At 41.2% G+C, this 25,506-nt stretch overlaps 1 protein-coding gene across 3 annotated transcripts in view; it reads right to left on the bottom strand.

The window, feature by feature from the left end:
- Window positions 1-2,239: 2,239 nt before the first annotated feature.
- bnc2 (basonuclin zinc finger protein 2) overlaps window positions 2,240-25,506 on the bottom strand; it is a 105,393-nt gene continuing 82,126 nt past the window's right edge. For 2 of the 3 annotated variants that reach the window (XM_069924419.1, XM_069924428.1), the window contains one exon: window positions 2,240-5,819. In XM_069924419.1, the coding sequence (XP_069780520.1) occupies window positions 5,162-5,819 (658 nt within the window). In that variant the 3' untranslated portion in view covers window positions 2,240-5,161. The remainder of the gene's footprint in view (window positions 5,820-25,506) is intronic. The other variant, XM_069924439.1, reaches the window with a different exon arrangement.

Genomic DNA, 25,506 nt, shown 5'->3' with positions numbered 1-25,506 from the left:
GTGTTTAAGAAAAACATCATTGTTGCTAAGTCTCATCTGACAAAATTGCTAAAATTAACATGACAGTGATTCAATCGGACATGCGCTCGTGCACATATACACACACGCCAATGTTTCGATCGCCCAGAGAACTTAATAAGTCAGACTTCATACAATACTGTGTGGTAATTAATGCAGTTAGTATTATCCAGAGCTGTAAGGTAGCATAACAAAGATAATATCATAACAGAAAGAAATTATTTTGGGAGGAGGAGGAAAATATCCTTTCTTGCTGCATTATAGAGAATGCCAAATATGAAACTGAACTCAGCTGCTGCGAATGTTCTTTCTATTGGGTCCTCGCCAGTCAAAATAATTTTGCAATTCTGACTGTGAAAGGCACTAGTGCCTTGATAAGTTTCTGTTTTTTTTATCCAGTAGAAAATATGTCTTCATTTCAACTCTGTTGTACATACATGTAAAAACAAATCTCAAACAAACCCATTCTCTCCTGCAGGGTTAGGGTTAGAGGCCAAGCAGAAGAAACTTGCTGATTTTAAGACTAAGTTTGCATGTCAACAGCTAAGACTATCATAGTTCGATTTCTGAAAAGAGAAGTCAAGATTTTGTACCAGTCTGGTCTGGAATCTGGCAGTAATACATGGTTTAAAGTTCCACCAAGACTGAGGGTTTCTGGCTAACGTGGTCCTGCCAAGCACTCATTGTTTGGAAACCTTTTATTCTTGAAGATCTCTTCACTTAATTGACCATTCTTTGTTTCCAGCAGTTTCCCATTGCACAACTAACCAGGTCAATCTGAACTTATTCCACATTTCAATGAATCATGGAATAGTCATAGAGTATAAAAGAAAGCATTTGGTCCATGCCAGCTCTCCAAAACAGCAATCCAGTGAGTGTAACACTGCTGCTCCCTCTTCATTTTCCCTCCTTTTTAAATTCTTCCTTTGTAAGATTTTGAGACTGTATACACTGCTCTTTTGACCATGCATTCCAAAACCTAACAATACATTGTGTAAAATAGATTATTTGTATATTAAGATTGCACTGGGGCTTTGAAAGTTTAAAAAAACTAAGAATTAATACAACTCCTTTGTTCTTTCGTTTAATGGAGTTTTTCAGTATTTTCAAGTCAGTTTCAAGGCTCCTCAACTACACTTACAACATTTCCTAATAAAACTCTTTGTTACTTCATACTTCAGTTCAGTGTTGGGGCTTACATGCTTTAAATGTTAATGTAATATAAGTTTCAATCTAAAACACACATTAATTGTAACACTGTGTGCCATACCACAAATTCCAAGAAATATTGTTTCTTTTTGACTTTATCATTAAGGAAAAAATATACTGAAGCCACTCTCCCTACCTATTGGAATGTAAAGCTTCTGAAAGTGAGTGAGGGGGAGAGAGAAAGAGAGAGAGAGAGAGAGAGAGTGCTGTGTGGGCATACCTCTATGAGTTAAACTAACGTGATCAAAATTTCAAAATTCATCACACTGCTGGAAATTGACCCTGAACCTCTTTGCATCATTTGAAAGACTCCTTCTGTGATGGAGGGTTCCACTTGTAAAACTCTAATTTTACAAGTTTCTTAGTGCTTGGTCATTCAGAGCCAGAAGGATTTTGAATTTTGATTTCAGTCAAATATTTGATCCCAGTATTTAAGCATTTGCTGTCCTGACAGTTAGTAGAAACAAGGATTTTTTTTTCCAGATTACCATCTTCTGAACCTGTGCAAAGTCAGCAGCATAATCTTTAAAATGGTAATATATTGGCATCCTTAGAGTAAGCTGGTCTCATGGTGGGGGAGGTTGGTGGTATCTGTTAGAATTGAAAGGACCTACTGAAGTGGGAACACCTTAGTTTAAAAATAGTAACTAAAATCAGATAGAATATAAAATGACACACACCACTGTTTAGCATTAAAAGTGCATGACTGGAGTTATGGACTATGACTGTAGACACACTGTTTTCTCTCAGAGTGCGGAAACATGCCAGCATTCTGTAATGCTGCTTCTAGCAAGCAGTTAAGCAAGCTGTGTTTCATGTTAGTTATTAAAAAGGACAAAAACACAAAGAAAAAGAAAAAAAGAAAGCATTTGCAAAGCAAAATTAAACAACCCAAATGCCCAGCAAACAGTTTTCCTTTCACACTCTCCTCACCTTGAATGACAGGAGCCCTCCTTCCCCCCTCCCCCCCCCCCCCACCCACCCATCCCCCCCCACCCACCCAACCCCAGCAAGATCTTACACAAAAACAGAACAAAAAAAGCTAACAACCATCAATAATATGTAATACTGATGAGCCAAAGGCCTTATTTAAAGTTTATTTAAGATGACAAATCCAGGTTCCCTGACCCTGCTTTAGTTCTGTATTCCTTCAAGTTAATTTGGAAGTTTCAGATCAATAAATATCTTTAATTTCATACTGAATTCACCTTTATTTTAAAATGTACTCTGCCTTAAGAGTGAAATTATCCACGGAGATTAAATATCAGAGATGCAGGTTATAGGTAAGGAGGGCAATTGTGTGAAAGATTTACATTCCATGGAAATTAGAGCTGGGTTGTAAGTCACTGAGAAAGATGGTTAGAGAGGGTAATATCAATTAACTGAAGTCAACTGATGAATTTCTTAATGAGGAGAGATTAGAAACTCATATGAGAGCCTTATATAAACAAAGTAAAAAACAGGAATATCAGATCAGGTAGTTAGGTTCGGTGAATTTGGTAAACATCTTAAAAAAAAAGGCCCCAAATTCCAAATTTGTTGGAGTACAAATTGACTTGATTCTAAAAGTCCTCTGACCTAATTGGCTATCTCCAGCCTTTGGAAAGGGAGGTGGCATCTCCTCTACTTTAATGTTATGGAATCACTGTTGGAGACAGAAACAAACTGAATTTCACTTGTAATCTCTCTCAGCTATGCACTTGTTAGTCTGAAGTTGATGATTTAGATGCACTCTTGGCCAACTCCCTTATTACTCTCCACAAACCTGGTATCCAAAATCCATCCCTCAACTATCACCAATCTTTCACCTATCCACGCCACATTGGCTAACATATGCTGGCTTTCAGTTAAACAATGCTGATATGTAAACACTCTCTTTCCTCTTTTCAAATTTCTCCATGGCATGTCCCATCCTTATCTCTAATCTCCAACAGATTTATAATCCCGAAAAATATCTGCAGTCCTCTAATCCTCTTCCTCTGACCCACTGCTGACCTTTAATGCTCCACGACATGTGTCTGTACTCAAACACTGTTTTTTTTTCCCCTTAAGCTTTTGAGATCTTCACCTTTCTCTTGCTGGAAAACAAAATTTAAAACTTTTTTTTCACTTCAGCCTTTATTCACCTGCCCTTACAACTCTTATCTAGTTTAGTGCTCAATTTTGACTGATAATTCTTGTGAAGCACTTTGGAATCGTTCCTTACATTAAAGGTGATATGGAAATATAAGATGTTATTTGAGTGAATTGAGTAATTATTCAGAATATTCCAATCATCAACCATTTGTGATTAAATGTTTCTACAATGCTGCTCAATAGTTCATTTTAGTTCATTTTGTTAAGACTTATTTTTATTGAAATTTGTTCAAGAGGAATATTTTTGATGTGAGAATAACCATTATTCATAGACCTAGCTGCCAACTTGCCTTGTCATTGGAAACCCAGTATTAGAATTTTGTGCAGAGATACATTTTCTCATATTTTCGGGTATGTTCCATTTTAAATCGTCTATACATATGGCATCGATTAATCAAATGGAGCAATTCCTCATAAATTGATGAACAGACAGATTGTACTGATTGGCATGAGCAAATGATTCCGTCTGTGTTATTATTACCCTCTAAATTGAAGGAAGGTTTTGTGGCATATCAGAGGAATATAATGGACCTTGCACTTTCACATGAATCTATCCTAGCCATCTGTATTGACCAGAAAGTATGATTGTCAGTCTCGGCTTTTTATTCTGCTAGGGAAAAAAACCCAACTCAATTCTATATTAAAGAGGCAAGAAGCACTGCTTTGAACAGAAGGGTGCATTTATTCTTAAATAGCTAAGTTAACAATTGGCTGGATGAGAATCCTCTGCCTCACAGGGATCTATTCATCAGACTATTGGGAAATACCTTATCTAAAACAACTTCTTAAAGGAGAAAAGAGAGGCAGAATGGTTTGTAGTGGAATGTTCAGAGCCCAGGACCTCAGAGAATGTGTGTGTATGTTGGAAGAATTTTGGGGGCCAGGAGGCCGTAGTGTAATGACATCCTTCAGAGGATTGTGGGATTTTTATGTTTTATGGGAGGGAACTACAATGCAACCAATGAAACTCACGTTCAGAGAAAGATCATATTCTTGGAGGTTATAAAGACGGGTGAAGCAGTAACTAAAAGATCGATGAATATTTACTGATGAGTTTAACACTGTGGAAATTTGTAAGAGAAGGCCATTTGGCACTCTGTTCGATCACACTGATCTGTATCTTAACTCCACCTACCCATCAAAATGTTATCAATCTCTGTTTTGAAAAATTTGTGAGCCCAGGTTCAGCAAACTCCCCAATTTTTTCAGGTAGAGTTTCCTGACATCAGATCTGAAGGACCTGCCTCAGATTTCAAGGTTGTGCCCTGTTACAAAAGAAAAGCACGAGGCATCAAATGTGCCAAATCTGCACAGATACAATGTACATTGATCCGAAATCTAACAGTTAAAAGAGGATGTTAATTTTGTTTCTAAATTCCGCGTTTGTGACTTTATAGGATTATTTCACAAATTTGAAATATGATAGAAAGAAGGCCTTGGCTTATCAGGATGACAGTAGAATCACTTGACATCATTGGCCTTTTAAGGGCATAGTTTGTACAAAAGAAGCTGCCATGCTCAATCAAATTTTCTTTCAAAAGCTGACAAGTAGTTAAGTTCACAAAGACAACAAGTAGGTACTTTTTTTTCTGCAGGCAACAGTCACAGATAGTTGAACTGTCTCTTTGGAGATGAATTAAGCATGAGCAATTCAATGTGACCTGGGGTTCCCATCTTTATTAAGCTCCAAACAATTACTCCTTGTGTCTGAACCCCAGGTCAGAGGGCAAAACGGGGAAGAAAGCACCTGATGTCAAAAAGGCTCAGCAGATCAGGTCACCTGGCGCAGAGACCTACATTAGTCAAAGGAAGCAAAGGGAACGTTCTTGTGTAGATTAGGGTTCTGGCTGTGCCTGTTCCGGCTCCGCAGGGAGGAGAACATCATGTTGCAACCAGGAACCTTGCACTTGTGCATTTCACGGAGATGGACTGTCTTGTAGTGAACCCTCAGTGTTCCCTTGTTGCTGTACATTTTGTGGCAGATAATACACATGATCCCACCATTGCTGGTTGATGCTGCTTGCAATATGGAGGCCTCTAAGGCTTCGTGACTGGAACTAGCAATCTGGGACTGAACCTCTGCTCTGTGGGTGGATTCACCACTGTCGCTGGCCCCATCTATCTCATCCAACAGAATCCCTTCATCACTTCCCACCTCTGATTCCCGTGACGAGTGGATACTGCTGCTGGATTGGATGCTAGAAGTGGTGCTGAGGTCCAGCACCATATAATCATCTGCTGTGACCCTTGTGTAGCCGTTGGTGTGGGAATCCTCTGTCCCTGCTGGTGAACTGGCTTCGTCCCTCATATCCAGCCCAATTCCATGGTGCCCACCATAGATCTTGGCCAAAAATTCCTCACGGAGGCCCTTGGCAAGCGTTGGAGCTGGATCCATCCCCATTTCATCCAGTTCCTTGGTCAGTAGCTTTCGATGAAGATTAATGTTGGCACTGTGTCTGGAAACAGCAAGAAGGGGTCATGGTCAGTACATTATATGTTCAAAGTAGTTCTGCAGTTCTAACCTGCCCTAGAACACAAATATTAAATTTACAATTATCATTAATGCCAAAAATTCCCTGGTGAACTCCACCCTGATATACAATGCATTTTAACAATAAGCGCAAGAATAAAATTCAGGCTAAACTAGAAAGAGTAGGTAACAGCTTCACATTGTTGCTACAAAATCATTCACCTCTTTGAAGTTCTCACCCACAAATCCTACAGTTCCTAATCTCGGCTAGCACTTAATAACTGCAGGGCAGATACTTGCCTACATAAGAAAGCCTCGAGAATTAATTGTTAGTAGGGCCCCAAGCACCCTGTTAGAACCAGTTAGCTGATAGTTTTTCTAGTCTAGTGGACACCTTTTGGGCAGTTTTACCATTTTACTAGAGATAGGAGTGTTGCTCTGACCTTGAGGTTAACTTCAGATCACAAGAAATAGGAGAAGCAGACCATCTAGCTCTTCAAGGTTACTCTGCTGTTCATCCACTTCTAATCCCTAGCACCAATTTTCTGCCCTATCTTCATATCACTTAATCTTTTGAATATCCACAAATATTTTCATCTCTGTTCTAAATAAACATAATGACAGACAGGATGGAGGTTCCCACCCTCTGGGGGAAGAATTTTCTCTTCATCTCAGTCCTTAACAGTTTACCCCTATTCTCAAACTGTTCCCTCAGTCTTAGATTTTCAATTAAGGCAAACATTCTCTCTGCCCTCTAATCTGTCAATTGCTTTTGTGTCAGTTTTATTCTTTTCGATCTTCTAAACTTTTCCAATTTAAAAACAAACTAGCAAATACACTTCCTGTCTGTTCAATCTCTCCTCAATACCCAATCTGGGAAAAAAATGTTTAATGATTAGTAAGGAGACGAAAAATGCACCACTCTACCATCAAGGCCATATACAATCTCAATAAACCTTCCTATTGAATAAGCTCAATAGACATACCACTTGTCTTCCGATCCATCTGCGGCACATACATGTTTGCAAGCATACCCAGGTCCCTTTTAATATTAACACTATCCAATACTAGGGTGAAGCAGAAATCCCCCCCACCCACCTCTAATGAGATTGTTAAGTGAACCTCAATGTATGAGACACATAATTAGCAATTCATTGCCCTATTCTAGTAATGGAAACATAACCCCTACAGTTTGTTGAATGTGGGGAGTGGCAGTACAGCTATTTGACCAGGCCCATGATTTGGTTATAATAAGATGGAAACACATCCTCAATCATATAATGAATCATAGAGCTGATAGGGTTAGCACCCACCAGAGTCCTTTTTTATTTAAGTCAATCCACTGCTGTGATGAAGTACAGCATTTTCATTAATTTGTATTATGTTATTACCAGTTGTGCTGCATAAATAAAATCAGGTCATTGCTGTGGCTCCAAGCTGTTTGAAAAGTAAAACAATTGTCTGGCTCCATGTGGAAATTTTAAAGCTCTTGAAGAAATTTGCCCTCTGCTTTGGAAATTGCTTTAATATCGCAGAATCCCTGCCACATTGACCACCGCCAGTGGGCTGATAACGCCTCAAACCGTGCATCTTGGCGCCTCACAGTTTGGCGGGCAGCAGCCTCCTTTGAAGAAGACCGCAGAGCCCACCTCACTGACAAAAGGCAAAGGAGGAAAAACCCAACACCCAACCCCAACCAACCAATTTTCCCTTGCAACCGCTGCAATCGTGTCTGCCTGTCCCGCATCGGACTGGTCAGCCACAAACGAGCCTGCAGCTGACGTGGACTTTTTACCCCCTCCATAAATCTTCGTCCGCGAAGCCAAGCCAAAGAAGAAGTATTGATTTCCTGTTAGATTGCTGATTTTTGTTGGGAGTGGGAAGAGAAAATGTTGAAAATTAAATAACCAAATTAGTTCATTTAACCAGTCAGGGTATGATGCAGTTCTTGTCTTCAATCACTCTGAGGTATAGATGAGAGGCACTTGATTAGATTTTAATAACAGCACTCACTGCATAGTCTGGACAGGAAGGTGATCCAGAGAAAATCTGGGGAAGAATATGCAAGAAAACAAGACAAACACTCAATATTTCAAAAGACGATGTTGACACATATTTAATGAACTGCTTCTTATTGGTCAAATAATCAATGATTTGAACTTGCTTACTTCATTACCTCCAAGCCATACTCAGTGAGACCTTTACTCACCTAACAAGCATTACATATCAACTGCTCTGCTGAAGTTCAAGGATGAATTATTTTACATGTTAAACTGTGCAGATGAAGAAAAACAAAAGAAATATCTCAAGGTATCAGTGATAAATGAGAAGAGTCACACGTACGTATTCCGTCTGTTTATTGTATCTGACTGAATTATAGCCTTGCTGCTATTGTGTGTCTAGTACTAGGTGATGTTAATGCTCCTCACTGTGAATGTGGCCCACTTTGTCCTGGGGAAAATTTCCAAGCACACTATATAAATCCATTGACCCTGACAAAACAGAGTTAATCACTGTCACATTGTGCTCTTTTTCTGAGTTTTTAAACATGTCACAATAGCATCGAGGTCAGTCTGAACCCACACAAACTTGCGGCTTCACAGATGACCACTGAAGGGAATGGTAGTGTTAATGGTAGTGAATACAGCTAAAGTATTTGCAATTGCCAGAATATTATGAATTCCTAAAAGACAATCGCAGTTCTAGCCATGCAAAAATCACCTTGTGGAACTACTGGCTGATTTTCTAAATGCAGGGCTGACAAAATGCTTCCTCAAGGTCTTTGAAGATCTAATTGTAAATTAGATTACACCAAGTCACAGTCGACAAACTCTGGATAGCTCAGTGATGTGATGAGAGGGACTATGACTGGCAGGACTGTGGTCATGCATGTTCCTCATCTATTGTCGGCAGGGAAACTAACCTCATCTAATCCATTTATATTGACATTTACTCAATTCAATGCTCTTTAATATTGTAACAAATCTCTCCACTGATGCAGATAAAATGTAATAACTATCCGGGCCTCCGACTGCATTAGTGCCCTGTTCAGGAGCCGGTTAGGGACAAAAGCAGTAGTTCCATTTTACTAATGGAAGAAGTGTTCCTGCTCTTTCAGAAAGCCATTCAACCATGTGTAGAATCCACAATCAGAAAAAAAGTTGCACGAATAAGCATATCATCAAAAGTTATGGCATCGCACCCCCCACCACCACCACTACCGATGCCTTTTGCAGCGATGCTACCAAAAGTGTTTCAGTCACAATCAAAAAACAAAAAAGACCAGAAAATGGAGAGTCCTGATGCCCATCATTCATGGTCACACAATGGACTAGAGATGACCATCATTAATATTTCTCTTTCTTTCAGGGTTACGTGGATGCCTTCTTGCCTGGAGGATTTTCGAGGATTTCCCAGGCTGGTTTGTTGTCACTGACGTTGGGTTGATGAGATCCTGGCTTAATGATCCTGCATGAAATATCTATTTTCAAGGGAATGTCCAATCAGCAGAGTTCCTTCAAACCATGTTTTGTCCAATGTGCTTACAATCTATTAGCACATCAGATTCCACCCTTCAAATGGCAAGGGGGAGGAAAGGCATTTGTCCTTAATGCCTGAGGCTGAATAAAAAGTAATAAAAAAAACAACTATTAATGTAGACTCCATCAATGAGTAATGTCCAGATGTGGTTTTCTGGATACTTCACTGACCTGAAATGATGGGAAAAAAATGATGGGACTCCAACACACAATGATGGGCACAACCAACTAATAACCAATCACTAATGCTGGTACAAACACACCCAATGATTGGAATACTAATGATGGGATATCTGCCAAACTTAAATGTTTGTCTCAATGATTATGAAAAGCTCTGGTGTGGAAAGAGTAGATCGGTTCAAGTAGTTCAGAAGAAATATCTCCAATAATTGATCTAGGACAAGCAATTGATACAATGGTCAAGAAGATGCAACAACATCTTTATTTTCTGAGAAGACCAAGGAAGTTCGGCATGTGGCCCTTGTTCCTCAAAACCTTCTACAGGTGCACCATCAAAAGGAAACTTTCTGGATGGACCACAGAATAGTATAGGAGCAAATCTGCTCAAGATCGGAAGAAGGTATAGAAAGAAGTGGATGCAGCTCAGAACATAACATAAAAACTTCCCTCACCTTGAAGGACTCCAAATACATCTCCTACTGCCTAGGAAAGCCAGCCAACATACTGAATCACCCATCACTCTCTTCTCCCTCCTCTCATTAGGAAGAAGAATTAAGGGAATTAAATGCTCAGCAATAGGCTTGAAGCAAGTTTCTTCCCTGCAGCCATCAGGGTCCTGAATGGACCCTATAACAGTGCTACCATACTGCATTTGTTTGGTGCTAATTGATCTTTTCCTTGCAGTCCTATACTCCATAGCTGTGTCCTTTGTATAACTGTATGAATGTTAGAAATAATTTGCAACCCTTCTCATTGTACTAGGCATTTTGTAACAATATGCAAGTATACTGGGAAAATCAGATTGGCAAGAGAGGGGATTTTTGAGATAGCTTTTTGATCAGCTTATGGTTTTGTCCATTAGGGAAAGGGCAATTCTTGATTTGGGGTTGTGCAATGAACCACTTGATTCAGGAGTTTAAGGTAAAAAGAACCATGAGGAAGTAGTAATCATAGAAGCTACTCTGCAGTTTGAGAGTGAGAATCTAAAATCCTTTGTATCAGTATTATAATTGAGTAAAGGTAACAACATGAGGCATGAGAGAGAAGCTGGCCAAAGTTAATTGGAAGGGGATCCTAACAGGGAGGTCAAGAGGTCAAGAGAGTAGCAATTGCTGGAATTTCTTGGAAGACACAGGATCATTTCATCCCAAAGAAGAATTCTAAAGGGAGAACCATGGTTGATGAGGGAAGTCAGAGACAGCAAAAAGGGAGGGCGTACATACAATATTGCAATTTTAGCGGGAAACTAAAATTAGAGGATTATGAAGCTTTTAAAAATCAACAGAGCCAAATGAAAAAAGCAATAAAGGGAAAAAAAGAAGAAAAATGAAGGTAAGCTAGCCATTAATATAAAAGGAGATACCGAAAGCTTTTTTTCCAAAAAAGAATAAAAGAGATATCGGACCTCTGGGAAATGATGCTGGAGAAGTGGTAATCGGGAACAAAGAAATGGCTGATGATTGAATAGGTAATTTGCATCAGTCTTCACTGCGGAAGGCACTAGAGAAATTCCAGAAATATGAGGGAGTCAGGGGCAGACATGAGTGGAGTCACTCATATTAAGGAGAAGGTGCTTGGAAGGCCAATGGGACTGCAGGTGGAAAAGTCATCTGGATCGATTGGAAAACACTCTAGGGTTCTGAAAGAGACTGTGGTGCATTAGTAGTGATCTTTCAATAGGATAAAGCCAGCATTTTTTTCTCAGAAGATATTTTTGTCTGACAAATCTGTTGGAGGTCTTTGATAAAGTAACAAGTAAGACAAAAAAGCAGAGACAGTGGATGTTGTTTACTTAGATTTTCAGAAAGTCTCTGACATGGTGCACTCATGAGGCTGCTAAACAAGATAGGAGTCCATGGTATTATAGGAAAGGTACTAGCATGGATGGAAAATTGGCTGACTAGTAGAAAGCTAAGAGTAGGAATAAAGGGGACCTTTCTGGCCGGCTGCTTGTGACTAGTGGTGTTCTGCAGAGGTCAGTGTTGGGTCCAATAACTTCCATGTTATCGGTTAGTGTCTTGGATGATGGAATTGATGGCTATGTGGCCAAGTTTATGTAAGATACTGAGATAAATGGAGGAGCAGGAAGTCTGCAGAGGGACTTAGACAGGTTGGGAGAATGGGCAAAGAAGTGAAAGATGGAATACAGGATAGGGAAGTGTATGGACGTGCACTTTTGGTAGAAGGAATAAAGAAGGAGACTATTTTCTGAATGAGAAGGGAATGCAGAAAGGGGAAGTCAAAAAGGTCTGAGGAGTCCTGGTGTGGGATTCTGTAAAGGTTAACTTCCAAGTTGAGTCAGCAATAAGGAAGGCAAATGCAATGTTAGCATTAATAAAAACAAAGATGTATTGGTGATGCTTCTTAAGTCAATGCAAGGACCACATTTGGAATATTGTGAGCAATTGTGGACCCCATACCTAAGGAATAAATATCCACTAGCATTGAAGAAATTCCAGAGGAGTTTTACAAAAATGATCTTGAGGGCGAGACGGTTAACATATGAGGAACATTTGATGATGCTGGGCCTGTACTCACTGGAGTTTAGAAGGGTGAGGGACATCTCATTCAAACTTACTTAATATTGAAAGGTCTGGACAGAGTGGATGTGGAGAAGATGTTTTCAGCCTCAGTAAAAGGACATACCTTCAGAAGAAAGAGGAGGAGAAATTTCCTCAGCCAGACAGTGGAAAATCAGTGAAATTCATTCCTACAGATGGCTGCGGAGGCCAAGTCAGATTTAAAGTGGAGTTTGATAGGTTCTTGATTAGTAAGGGTGTCAAAGGTTAAGGGCAGAAAGCAGAAAAATGGTGTAAGTAGCAAGCTATATCAGCCTTGATTTGAATGGCAGAGAAGACCTGATGGGCCAACGGCCAAGTTCAATTCTTACAGTGGATAGTCTAATGGACAAATAAATATAAACTTTAATGCTATGAGATCCATCGCCTCCAGCAGCACATTCCAGATTACTACCATCTGTGTGAAAAAGGTTCCTCCTCAGTTTCCCTCTAAATCTTCTACATCTCAAAATCTATTGCCATTTTGACCTTGATGCCCATCATGGGAAAAAATTGTCTGTTCCCCCCCCCCCATAATTTTACATATCGCCATCAGGTTCCCCCCCCCCCGCCCCACCCCCACCACCTCTCTTCTGTAAGTAAGTATGGCCTCATACGCTAGGTGTGGCCTAACCAGTGTTTTATAAAGGTATCACATGACATCCCAGTTTTTATATTTTTTTGCATGACCAGTGAAAGCAAACATCCCACATGCCTCCTTTCCCACTTAATCCACGTGTGTGGCTTCTTTCATGGACCCTCAGACTTTTATGTCCTATGTTCATCAACACTCCCTGAAGTGTTGCATTGTACTGCTGGAACACACAATATCAGTGGTGTTTCATTGAGATGAGTTGGTAATCAAGGCCCCCGTGATCTCAGAAAAATTCGTCACAATTTCTAAGTGGAGCAGCAGAGTTCTGCGTTGCCTTTTTCCCATTGCTTTGAAAATATTCTTTGTTTCCTTACAAGAATTGTAGGAAATGGCTCCCACAGCAGCGCAACTGAGCATCAATTCCCAGCTCCCTCACTACAGTGTTTAATTTTGCAACTGTGGAATTGATTTAAAATGGACATACTGATAATCGGATGGGAGCGAGGGGGGAGGGAATGGGTGACGTGGCCAGTGAAAAAGAGATAAGCTCAAATTCAGGTTGTGCATCAATTCGACTGCTGCTCTGGAAAGATGATGATCGTATCAGCACACGAATCAGAGCTGGCATAAGAGGGCTCTGAATGGACGGGAAGCCTCAATAAACTATTGTTAATAATAGACTTCCCTTCAAGTTAGTGGAATATGAACACTCAAGCACAGATCCAATTGTAACTGAGATTTCTCATTATCTTTTGATTGGAAACTGCAGTTTTCTCTTTGGATTAACATCCTTAATCTAATTATTTTAACATCATTTAGTTAGAATGTATCCGTGAACCAGATGAATCAGATTAAGAACTTATTTCTAGAAATGATGTAAAAACATATTTTCAGTACTATTTCAACAAACTTGTATTAATTGGACACTGGTGAACATAGCAAGTATTTCAGAAAGTAGTTTGCAATTTTACAATCAACCACAGCAGCTAGTAAGATTAGTAAATGGTTTATACCTGTACGGTATTCTGTGTATGAGATGCCTAAGAAATGAATTGTATAAAAGAAAGAAAGAAAAATTAGTTATGCTTTCAGTCACGTAACAAACCAGGAAACTCGTGTTTTCATTGTCAGCCAATGTACTTCTGATTATTGGACATTATGAACATGTCAATACATTTAGGAAACAAAATGGCCACCCATTCTCATACCAAACAAAGACCAAACCAAATTCCAAAAGAAGATGGTCTATGCCTACCCCACTTGGACTTCAGGGAGCCAGTTGGTGAAATCTGGGGAAGACTGGGATGTTAATTAATTCTTTTTAAGATAGCACACTTGACTAGGACCTCATTTTCCAGCTTCTTTTTGTTCCTGGGAAAATCCCAATGAAAGAAGCTCATCAACACTGTATAACTTTTTGAAAATGTTAACTTCTTCTTCTAAGAAGACAGCAGTATTCACAAGAAGATCACGGGAGAAAGAACATCAGTAAAGTCAAGGAGTCATGCAGCACAGAAATCAGCTCTTCAACCTACTGAGTTTGCGCCAACTATTCTGTATCCATTGAATGAATCCTACAACCACATTTTCATTCTGCTCATGTTCCAATGAGCTCCCCGTAGATTCTACCTCACGCTACAAGGTAATGGAAAGGTGGGCGATTAACCTACCAATCAAGTCACCAAACTCTGTTCAATTCACACACCAAACAGGTGTATTGGAGAGCCAGCTGATAATAAAATTTAAAATTTAAGTCATTGAGAATCCATCAACTCATACACCAAAAAGAATGAACAGAAGCTGCAATTGAAAATAAAACACAGTGTCCTGACATTTATTTGAAAGTGTGGAGCAATTCACCACAGTACAATCATCTCTCCATGCTTCTGTTCCAGCCTGATGCATCCAGGGACTATTCCCCACTAATATGCATGCAGCTGTTCAAATCCTTTACCTATTTACCTGATTGCAATATCAATCAATCAAATTAGGCATAACACTTCCAAACTATCTACAATTAAGTAACATAATGTTACTTTGAATTATGAAGATGGAGTGTGGACTGGTTGGTGCAATGTGCCTGCATGTCACCACTACAGTCTGTGTTTGAATTACGTGGGACAGCTTTACCCTAAAAGACTACACTAAAAATGCACTCATAATTAAACACATATCAGCTTTACTTAGTAATGTTTCATTTACCAGCAACAGAAAGAACCACAGCTTCCCTTCCCTTCCCTTATATAAGACATTGGTGGAGACAAATTTGGAATATTATGTGCAGTTCTGGCCGCCTAGCTACAGGAAGGTTATCAATAAGATTGAAAGAGTGCAGAGAAGATTTACTAGAATGTTGCCAGGTCTTCAGGAGTTGTTACAGGGAATGATTAAACAGGTTATGGGTTTATTCCTTGGATCAAAGAAGAATAAGGGGAGATTTGATAGAGGTTTACAAAATTATGACGGGTATAGACAGAGGACATGTGAGTAGGCTCTTTCCACTGATAGTTGGGGAAATAAACACAAGGATGAAAGGTTTAGTGGGAACATTTCGGGGAAGTTCTTTACTCAGAGAGTGGTGGAATGAGCTGCCATCTGATGTGGTGGGTGCAGACTCGATCTTGAGTTTTAAGAATAAACTGGATAAATACATGGATGAGAGAGGTCTGGAGTGAAATGCAATGGGAACAGGTTATTGGGACTAGCTGAACAATAGTCAGCACAGACTAGAAGGGCCAAATGCCTGTTTTCTGTGCTGTAACACTTCTAGCATCATAACATTTCTCAAGATGCTTCACAGAAGCATTACTTCAACAAACCTTGAGTCACACAAAGAAATATGAGAGCAGTTGACCAAACCATTAGCAAGCTTAAAGATTAATTTTATAAAAGGAAAGGAGCAGAGAGGCAGTAAGTTTTAGGGAAGGTTCTCCGGAGTTTATAGCCCAGGCATGGCCACGATTGTAAAACAATTAAGCGATCTAGAGACCAAAATTAGAGTACAGATGATGGTTTATCAGTGGGAAAGAGAAAGAGAGAAAATGTGTAAACTCCACACAGTCTGTACTGAAGTCAGGATCAAACCTAGATTCTGCGTCACCACAACACCCTATTTAGTACAGTACCCTCAGGCTTTAAGAAGTTGTACACTTCAACAGTGGTTGTAAACTGGAGTTGCAAAATTCACTTTTGCAGTGTGATGAACTTCAGGTTTGGTTCTCAATTCTCATTTGCTCTACTTTGGAAATATTGGAAGGTCCGAATCACTCAGACAATTAACGAAGGTATAGAATCTATACTATAGAACAATTAGCAATGCAAGAAATTCTGGCTTAATGAGGGAAGGAGGAGCGACATCAGAGGGAACCATCACTAACATATGAACATTGTTATTATTCTACAATTACCACTGGAGTGATATATAAAAACCAATAAATTTATTAAAGATCATACTGTGCTTATATTCAGCTGATACCATAAATGTGCTCTGTATAATTATGTCAGAAATTCAGTCACTATAATAAAGAAATTATACCATCAAAGCAGATTATACAGCTGACAGTCACTCTAATTTCAAGGACACAATAAAAAATGTATATTGCACAGAGAGTGTTTTCTTTATTATTATTGATTACATTGAAATGCATAGTTTATAGATTTTGCAATGTAAAGCAGTTTCACGAAGTGTTGCCCTGCTTTATTTTATAGTCCAGGGGTTTTTATTCAATTATAAATAAAAGTGTAAATTGATAAAACAGAAATTACTCCAAGCAACTAAAATATTATGTTCCTTCTCGCAGAGACAATACATGTTAAGTATAAATTAAGGAAGAAAATAGCAGACAATTAAAGCTGCTTTAATGTGGAAAGAATCACTTATACTGGTCACGCGCACATCTCCTTCACCAGTCAAATTACTCACTTCAAGATAAGCTGCTGTGAAACCCTTATGGGGTTTAACTAATTTACTGCACAGATACAGCATGTCTGTTATAATAACAGGTAGGATGTATTGGGGTCGACCATTTATCAGAATTAGAGTTCTTTTCTCAATTGGCAGGGAATTGCTCTGCCTACACCATTCCTTTACCATCAGCAACACAGCCCCTCATGGCCTATAATGTGGCAGCACACAAGACTGACATCCTCTCTTTGTCAGGAGAAAGGGGGTGGGGCAGTCTCAGGAGATCATCAGAAAATGCTTCACAGAGGAAGTCAGGTACTAATCGCCTTAGCTACGGACCGTAATCATTTTCACACTTCTCCACAGATGACAAGCAGGGACACTTGTTTACGGAGTTAATTGTGTATTTATGAACAAATGACAAATCACAAATCATAAACCAGAAGAAAGGTGGCAAATTACAAGACGGGATAAGGAATATAACAAGGTGATGCCTTTTGATTCTTCTGATTATTTTTAAATTGAGATTAAACAACTCCCTGATTTTTCTATTTTCTGTTGCATTGAAGATAAATGTGAGGTCTCCCTTAAAGGACACAACATATTAATGCTTGTTTAATGAGTTATGGTTAGGATAATATGTTACACAATAATTAATATATTTTAGACTCACTTTTAACTTTTTTAAAACTTACTTCATAGAATAGCATAGTTTTTTCAATCAGACCAGTGTCTCCTATTCCATGAAACTGAGTCTCTTGCATAAAATAAAGGCAGTGCTCTCCCAGGTTAACAATAGAAGTTTAACTGTGTTGTTTCTAATGAAAGTTTCATTGACTGGTAGCCATTGATTCATTGCTACTTTGAGAAGTACATAGTACCATGTTATCAGACCATTAGTAGGACTCATTTATCAGGTGATTAATACTATTTAATAGAATTAAAAGCATTCTATAAGAAATTATTAATCCAGCATCTGAACCCAGTGATTTTGAGACAGGCTGTGAGGTTGAGATTAAAGATGAGGAGGGTGATAAGTGATCAGGTAATCAAGCAGACTGAAATAAAGGATATGGAAGCTCAGGGAGGGGGAATACTCCAGCTGCAGTGCACAGGGCATGATGAAAATATCCGATATACTGTGGGATGTGTGTTCTGCTGCAGCTCCAGTTAGACAACATAGAGCAACCAGAGCTGTGATTGATCTCACTATATAGTGCATACAGGAAGCAAGAGATGTGGATGGTACATTTAGTAAGTTGGCCATGCCACAGATAAAGAAGAGAGAAGATGGGAAAAACAGTTTGTGCATGTAGGAGTCCCCTCTCAAACATCATGCTGTTTTGGATATGGGACAGTGGATAGAACATAGAACAGTGCAGCAATGGAACAGGCCCTTCGGCACAAATGTCTGTGCCAAACATGATGTCTAAATGAAACCAAATATCTGCTGCTTTCACCTGTTGGATGTTGGAGGAAGCAGCCTCCCAGAGAAGACCAGCACCAGACATTATGGTTGAGATGGGAAAAGTCTATACAAGCAATAGTGTTAAGGGATTCATTAGTGAGGGGAACAAACAGGTGTTTCTGAGTCCAAGAGCAAGACTACACACTATTATGTTGCCTCTCTGGTACCAAAGTCAGGGATGCCTTGTAGCGATACAGAACATTCTGAAGGGAATGAAAACAGACAGAAGCAATACTATACGCTGGAACATATAACATAGGTGGAAAGTGGGATGAGTTTGTGCAAGGTGAATTTATGGAGTTAGGAAGAAAGTTAAAAGAACAGGATCTCTAGGGTTGTTCTCTCAGGATTACTCCCTGAGCCACATGGAAGTGAGGGTAGAAATAGTAGGGTAGACAATAGACAATAGACAATAGGAGCTGGAGTAGGCCATTTGGCCCGTCGGGCCAGCACCACCATTTTAGATCATGGCTGATCATTACCATCAGTACCCCTTTCCAGCCTTATCCCCATAACCCTTAACTCCGTTACCCACAAGAGTCTTATCTAACTTTCTTTTGAACATAGTCAGCGAATCCGCCTCTACCACCCTCTGTGGCAGAGCATTCCACAGATTCACACTTCTCTGGGTAAAAAAATGCTTTCTCATCTCCGTCCTAAAGGGCCTACCCTGTATTCTTAAACTATGCCCTCTAGTCCTCGTCTCCCCCATCATTGGGAACAAGTAATCAGACTTCACCTTGTCTATCCCCCTGATGATTTTGTATACCTCAATCATGTCCCCCCTCATCCTTCTAAACTCCAATGGATACAAGTCCAGTTTTTCTAGCCTTGCTGCATATGACAACCCTGCCATCCCTGGAACTAACCTTGTAAATCTGCGCTGCACACCCTCTACAGCTAGTATGTCCTTCCTCAAGTTTGGAGACCAGAACTGGACGCAATACTCCAGGTGGGGTCTCACCAGGGCCCTGTATAACTGCAGAAGGGCGTCTCTGTTCCTATACTCCAATCCCCTCTTTATGAAAGCCAACATTCCATTTGCCTTCTTCACAGCTTTCTGAACCTGCATGCTAGCCTTCAGTGACCGGTGAACAAGTACACCCAGATCCATTTGCACTTCCCCACTCCCTAGCTTGTCTCCATTTAAATAATACTCAGCTTTCCTATTACTTCCCCCAAAATGAATAACCTCACATTTGTTCACATTGAAATTCATCTTCCATTTAGCCGCCCACTCCTCCAGCCTGTCCAAGTCCCTCTGCATTTTCCTTACATCCTCCTCACACCCCACACCGCCACCCAGTTTAGTGTCATCTGCAAATTTGCTCATGTTATTTATAATCCCCTCATCCAAATCATTAACATAAATTACAAACAACTGAGGACCCAACACCGATCCCTGAGGCACTCCACTCGTCACATCCTGCCATTCTGAAAAAGACCCATTTACTCCAACCCTTTGTTTCCTATCTCTTAACCAATTTCCTATCCATGTCAGCACCTTACCTCCAATACCATGCTCCCTGATCTTGCCCACTAGACTCCCGTGCGGTACTTTATCAAAGGCCTTCTGGAAGTCCAAATACACCAGATCCACTGGTAGGTTAGATGAGCAGCAAAATTGCAACTAAGTCAAAGCAACAGGGTTTCAGTTTGATTTAGACATCCTGTTCGGCACAGTTACTTGAGCTGAGAAGCCATTCCCTGTGGTGTACTGTTCTGACAATAATGCAACCGGGACCGGCCCCGTACACAAGGGGCCAAATCGCCACAACACAGAGCCTACACATAATAGCACAGAGACTGCCTCCTTGCTGAGGAGAAGCACCAGGGTTAAAGAGTGGACCGCGGGAGCGAGTGCCACTCCTGAGACTGTGTGCTGACGTTACTCCTGTGAGCCAGGGCGGCCGGTGAGGGGTTTTGGAGTATTGCTTTTGCAGTGCGGTCTGTTTGAATAAAGAGTCAGTTACTGGTTCACTCAGCTCAGTGCAGGCGTGTTCCTTTCTTTACACAGTGCCACCATACAGTAGGTGCTACAGTGGTAACCCCGTATAGATTTCAACAGTTTAAGACCTACCGAGCACTCAGCAGCATGGACCCTACCAGCTTTTCAGCGGCTCCTGAAGCTGTTGGAGATTAACCTGCTGCAGCACCGACCATTTCTGCTCCCACCCGAGCTACATTGAATGCCGTGAGCATCCACTTGCTGCTATTCTGGGCTAACAAGCCACGCAGCTGGCTGCATCATCAGATCCCAGTGCACCCCAATGACATCCCAAAGACTGCCATCCTCACCCTGTACGGACTTTTCAAATTCATCCACGTGCCTTTTGGCCTAAAAAATTGGCTCAGACATTCCAGCGCCTTATGGATGTGGTGACTCAGGACCTGACTGGAACATTTGTCTATCGAGATGATATTCTCATCTCCAGCCCCAATGTAGGAACACACAGGGAACACCTTTGGCAGCTCTTCGCCAAGCTTCAGACTTATGGGTTAACAATAAACCTAGCTAAATGCCAGTTTGGTTTGGACACCATCAATTTCCTGGAACATCGTATCACTAGCCCGGGAGCCACGCCACTGCCCGACAAGATAGAGACCATCCGCAGTTTTCCTAAACCAACCTCTCTCAAGGGACTGCAGGAATTTGTAGGGATGGTGAACTTTTACCATCGTTTCCTCCCAGGAGCAGTAGCCATCGTGCAACGACTATTTGACCTCATCAAAAGTGGCAAGAAGACTCTCACCTGGTCCACTGATGCACTCCAAGCCTTTGATGCAACCAAAAAAGCACCATCTGAAGCCACCTTCTTGGCCCACCCAGACCCGGACTCCCCTTTGTCAGTGATGATGGATGCCTCTGAGAGAGTGGTTGCCACAGTATTGCAGCAGTGGGCCAATCAACAATGGAAGCCATTTGCTTTCTTCAGCAAGCACCTGCGGCCACCCGAACTTAAGTACAGCACTTTTGATCAGGAGCTGCTAGCTCTGTACCTGGCTTACACCATTTAATGTACATCCTAGAAGGCCAGGTATTCACAGCATACACAGACCACAAACCACTGGTGCAAGCGTTGGGGAAGATCTCGGACCCATGGTTGGCCAGACAGAAATGCCACCTTTCCTATATCTTGAAATTTTCTATAGACATCGGACACGTCTCAGGGACGTCCAATGTAGTAGCAGATGCACTTCCACGCCCAACAGTCTCCGAGGTTGTGGGTGGTATTGACATGGCCCAACTAGCCAGGGACCAGACCAAGGGTGCAGGTACGCAGGCCTACCTCATAGTCATCACAGGACTGCAGGTACCAGGAGGCCCACTTCTCCTTTGCGACATGTCCACTGACCATTCGAGGCCCATCCTTCCCGCTGTTTGGAGATGCCAGGTGTTCAATCAAATGCATGGACTTTTGCACTCCTCCATCATATCAATGGTCCACCTCATCTCAGATCGCTTTGTATGGCATGGACTATGCTGCGAAGACTCTCTCTGGGCAAAGACCTGTGTACAATGTCAATGTGCCAAAACCCAGCGACACCCCAAGGCACCATTACACCCTTTCCACCTACTGAAAACAGATTCCACCATATCCATGTGGATATCATGGGACCACTGCCAATTAGCCAAGGGATGAGGTACCTGTTCACTGTGGTCGACCGTTTCACACGCTGGCCAGAGGCAGCCCCTATGCCATCCTGCGACACAGAGACTTGCATGCGAGCATTCATATCGCAGTGGGTCACTCATTTTGGTGTCCCTCACATATTACCTCTGACAGAGGAGGCCAGTTCACCTTCTCCCTATGGTCAACACTGTCAAAATTCTGAGTTAGTCAGTTATACTACACGACTGCTTACCACCCCCAAGCGAATGGACGGGTGGAGTGCTTTCACCACCACTTGAAAACGTCTATGAAAGCTCGATTCCAGGGCCTGAACTGGATGAACGAACTTCCATGGGTCCTGCTCGCCATCTGCATGGCACCCAAAGATGGCCTCCCCACCTCGTCGGCTGAGATAGTTTACGGGATGTCACTTGCATTCCAGGTGACCTTCATTTCAGCTCCGCTGAACTTCAACCCAAAGCCATGGATATCCTGCAGTGTTTAAGGCACAGCACAGCCAGCCTATGCCCACTCCCTACTACCACAAACGACACGCCACCCTACCGTGCCCCAGAAGATTTGAAAACTGCGGATTTTGTTTTCATCAGGAGGGGGAAGCCAGGAACCCCTTTACAATGCCCTTACGATGGACCTTTTCAAGTGCTTAAGAGGGATGGGGTGGTTTCTACTCTGGATGTTGGGGGTAGACAGGACATGTTCACTATGGACTGTTTGAAACGGAGCCACTTAGATGGCACGGAACCTTTCCCTTCCCCTCAGTTGCGGCAACATGGCTGCCCTCCTAAGGACACTGAAACAAAGACCGTGGGAACTGTTTGCGATTCTGGAGTGGGGTTGGTGTAGCGGTCCGGTCCAGCCCTGTACACAAGGGACCGAATCGCCACAGCGCACAGCCTACACACAATGGCACAGAGACTGCCTCCTCACTGAAGTGAAGCACCAGGGTTAAAGAGCAGACTGCAGGAACAAGCTCCGCTCCTGAGACTGTGCGCTGATGTTATTCCCGTGAGCCAGCATGGCAGGTGGGGGGGGGGGGGGGGGGGTTTCGGATTATTGCTTTTGTTGTGCGGTTTGTTTGAATAAAGAGTCAGTTACTATTTCACACAGCTCGGTGCAGACGCATTCCTTTCTTTTCGCAGCACCACCGTATTGTGCGTGCTATACCTTTACGTTTATGTCATTGGGATTGCTTCTGGGGCAAGTGGAACATTGCAACAAGGGCGGATTGCACCTAAACAGGAAGGCGAACCAATATCCTTGCAGGAAGGCTTATCATGCTACTTGAGAGTCTAAAAATAATCGGCAGGTGATAGGAAGGTCAGAGGAAGTGTGACAGTGATGAAGATTGACTCAAATGTAGAAAACAAATCAAGCAAGTTCTGTGGGTGGACCAAACAAGGACAAATGACAGAGTAAGGGGGCACTGGGAAATTCAACTACATTTATTTTAATGCAAGGAATCTCAGAAGTAAGTCAGATGAGTTTAGAGCATGGATCAGCTCATGGAACATTATTACAATCACAGAAACCCAGTTGAGTGAAGAGTAGGGTCGGCACAGAATATTCCAGGGTAAAAAAACATGACAGTGAAGCTTGCAAAAAAAGGAAGGGGAGTTATACGTCTGATGGGGAGAATGTCAGTGCTGTAAAGAAGGAATCATTCAATGAAATTATGAAGCCAGACATTGATTGAGAACAAATGCTTGTGAGTAAAACAAGAAGTGGGAGTCTTTTGAAAGGGAGTTAATGAGAATTCTAGGACCAGCATATTCTGGGAAGAGTGAAAGGCAAATGTGGCCAGATTATGGAAGCAGAACTTATTGAAGGTTTGAGGAGTAAAAAAAACATTTGATAGGTACAGGTGGGATCCTTGGAGAATATACAGGGTGTAGGAGATACCTAACAAAAGAAATAAGGAGGCCATAAATATCCTTGATACTAAGATTATGAAAACTCCTAGATCTTTCTATTAGTATACTAGGAACAAGAAGTTAGTCAGGGAAAGAGTGAGACCCTTGGGAATCATAAGGAGGATATGGCCAAAATTCTTGCCACAAATTCTCTAATTTTACACATTCATGTCTGAATTCACCAAGCAGAAAGATAAGGAGGACAGCAAGTTTGGGGAGGGATGCATTGATAGTCTGGACCATGTCAATATTTATAAAATATTTAAAGGTGGAGTTATTAGATGTCTTGCAGCACATAATAATAGAAAAATTCTCAAGACTGGATAACATTTCCAAAATAATTTTCTACATCAACTATATCTTACACCACAAAAATTGCATAAATCAAACAGCTCGCTGCCTGTGTGTTCTTCAGTTGCTGACCCCCTCACTGGTCCACCACTGTGGTCATGTCTTCTGCTTCTCCTTCTCAAAAAGGCATTGGTCTCACTGTTTTCTAGTGCACTGTGCCAGTCCTCTGCTTCCTCAGAGTCTGCATCCTCTCATGGCTGTGGCCACTCATAGGCACCGTCATCTTGGGCCCAGACCCCCAGCTTCAGGATTTAAATTAAACCACCGCTAGCTCTTTTAAAGCTTGTACAGAGCTGTCAGGAGTTGGACTGAGAGGTAGAACCCTGTGCTGGAGCTCTATGTTTCCTCTCTTCGCCTCTGTGGGACTGCACCAGCAGCACTGCTGTTTTAGCTGCTTGGCAATGCTGCCATTTTTTTTGGATGAGCACCAAGGAATGATGATGATCCAAGTTCCATTCAAGTGGCAAAACACTTTATAAGGTTGTGAAGAAAGGACATGGTATGCTTGTCTTCAAAGGTCAAAGGCTATGAGTTAGAGCATAGAACCATACAGCGTTGGAAACATTGGTTAGGATGCACTTGGATAATTGTGGCAGTTCTGGTTGCTATGTTTTAGGAAGGATGTAATTGTATTAGAGATATCCCACAGGAGTATCATCACCAGGAAGCTCCCTGTATTGGAAGATTTCAGTTCAGGGGCAAGACTAGATTGGCTGGGTTAGGTCAGCCTAAATAGGGATGACTGGGAATCCAGGGGTATCAGGGCAGGAAGGTAAGGGAAATGGGGTAGCGTTCTTAATTAACAATGAAATCAGATGAAACAAAATTGGCTCTAAGGAGCAAAATGTTGGATTGATCTGGATAGCGTTAGGAGTGGTAGGGGGTAAAGGTCATTGGTATAAGTACCAAATGAGAATATTATGGTGCACAGACAATAAATAACAGAATAACTGATACATGAAAGAATTGAACAATGGCTGTATTGGGGGACGTAATCTACTTAATTGGTCAAATCAAGTCAGTTGATGCATATAAAATGAATGATCTCATAGATGGGGATCCTCTTGGTGTGATCACATGTGGTTGAATTTCTAATACAGATGAAGGGTGAGGAGTAAGGTGCAAAACCAGTATATTACATTGAAATACAAGAGAATACAATGAAATGACGGAGGAATTGACCAGCACAGAATGGAAACAAGATTACATGCTGGGACAGTTGAGGAAGGATGGAGGACTTTCAAAGAGAAGACAAAAGTATATTCCAATTAAAAACAAGGACATCAAGATTAGGGATAACCAGCTATGGACAACTAAGGAAATAAAGGAAGCATTAAAGTAAAAACTTATGCATACGAAGCTGGCCAAGAGTAGTGGGAAATCAGAAGATTGGGCAAATTTTAAAAAATAACAAGAAAAGCATTAAGAAAGAAATAAAAAGGGAAAGATACATTATGTAAGTACATTAGCACAGATTATTTAAAATAAAATAACTGTTTTTATAAATATATAAAGTAGAAGAGAGTGGCTAAA

Source organism: Narcine bancroftii, chromosome 1, assembly GCF_036971445.1.
Source record: "Narcine bancroftii isolate sNarBan1 chromosome 1, sNarBan1.hap1, whole genome shotgun sequence".
NCBI lineage: Eukaryota > Metazoa > Chordata > Chondrichthyes > Torpediniformes > Narcinidae > Narcine > Narcine bancroftii.
Note: the sequence above shows the minus strand (reverse complement) of the source record. Positions and strands in the feature narration are given on the sequence as shown.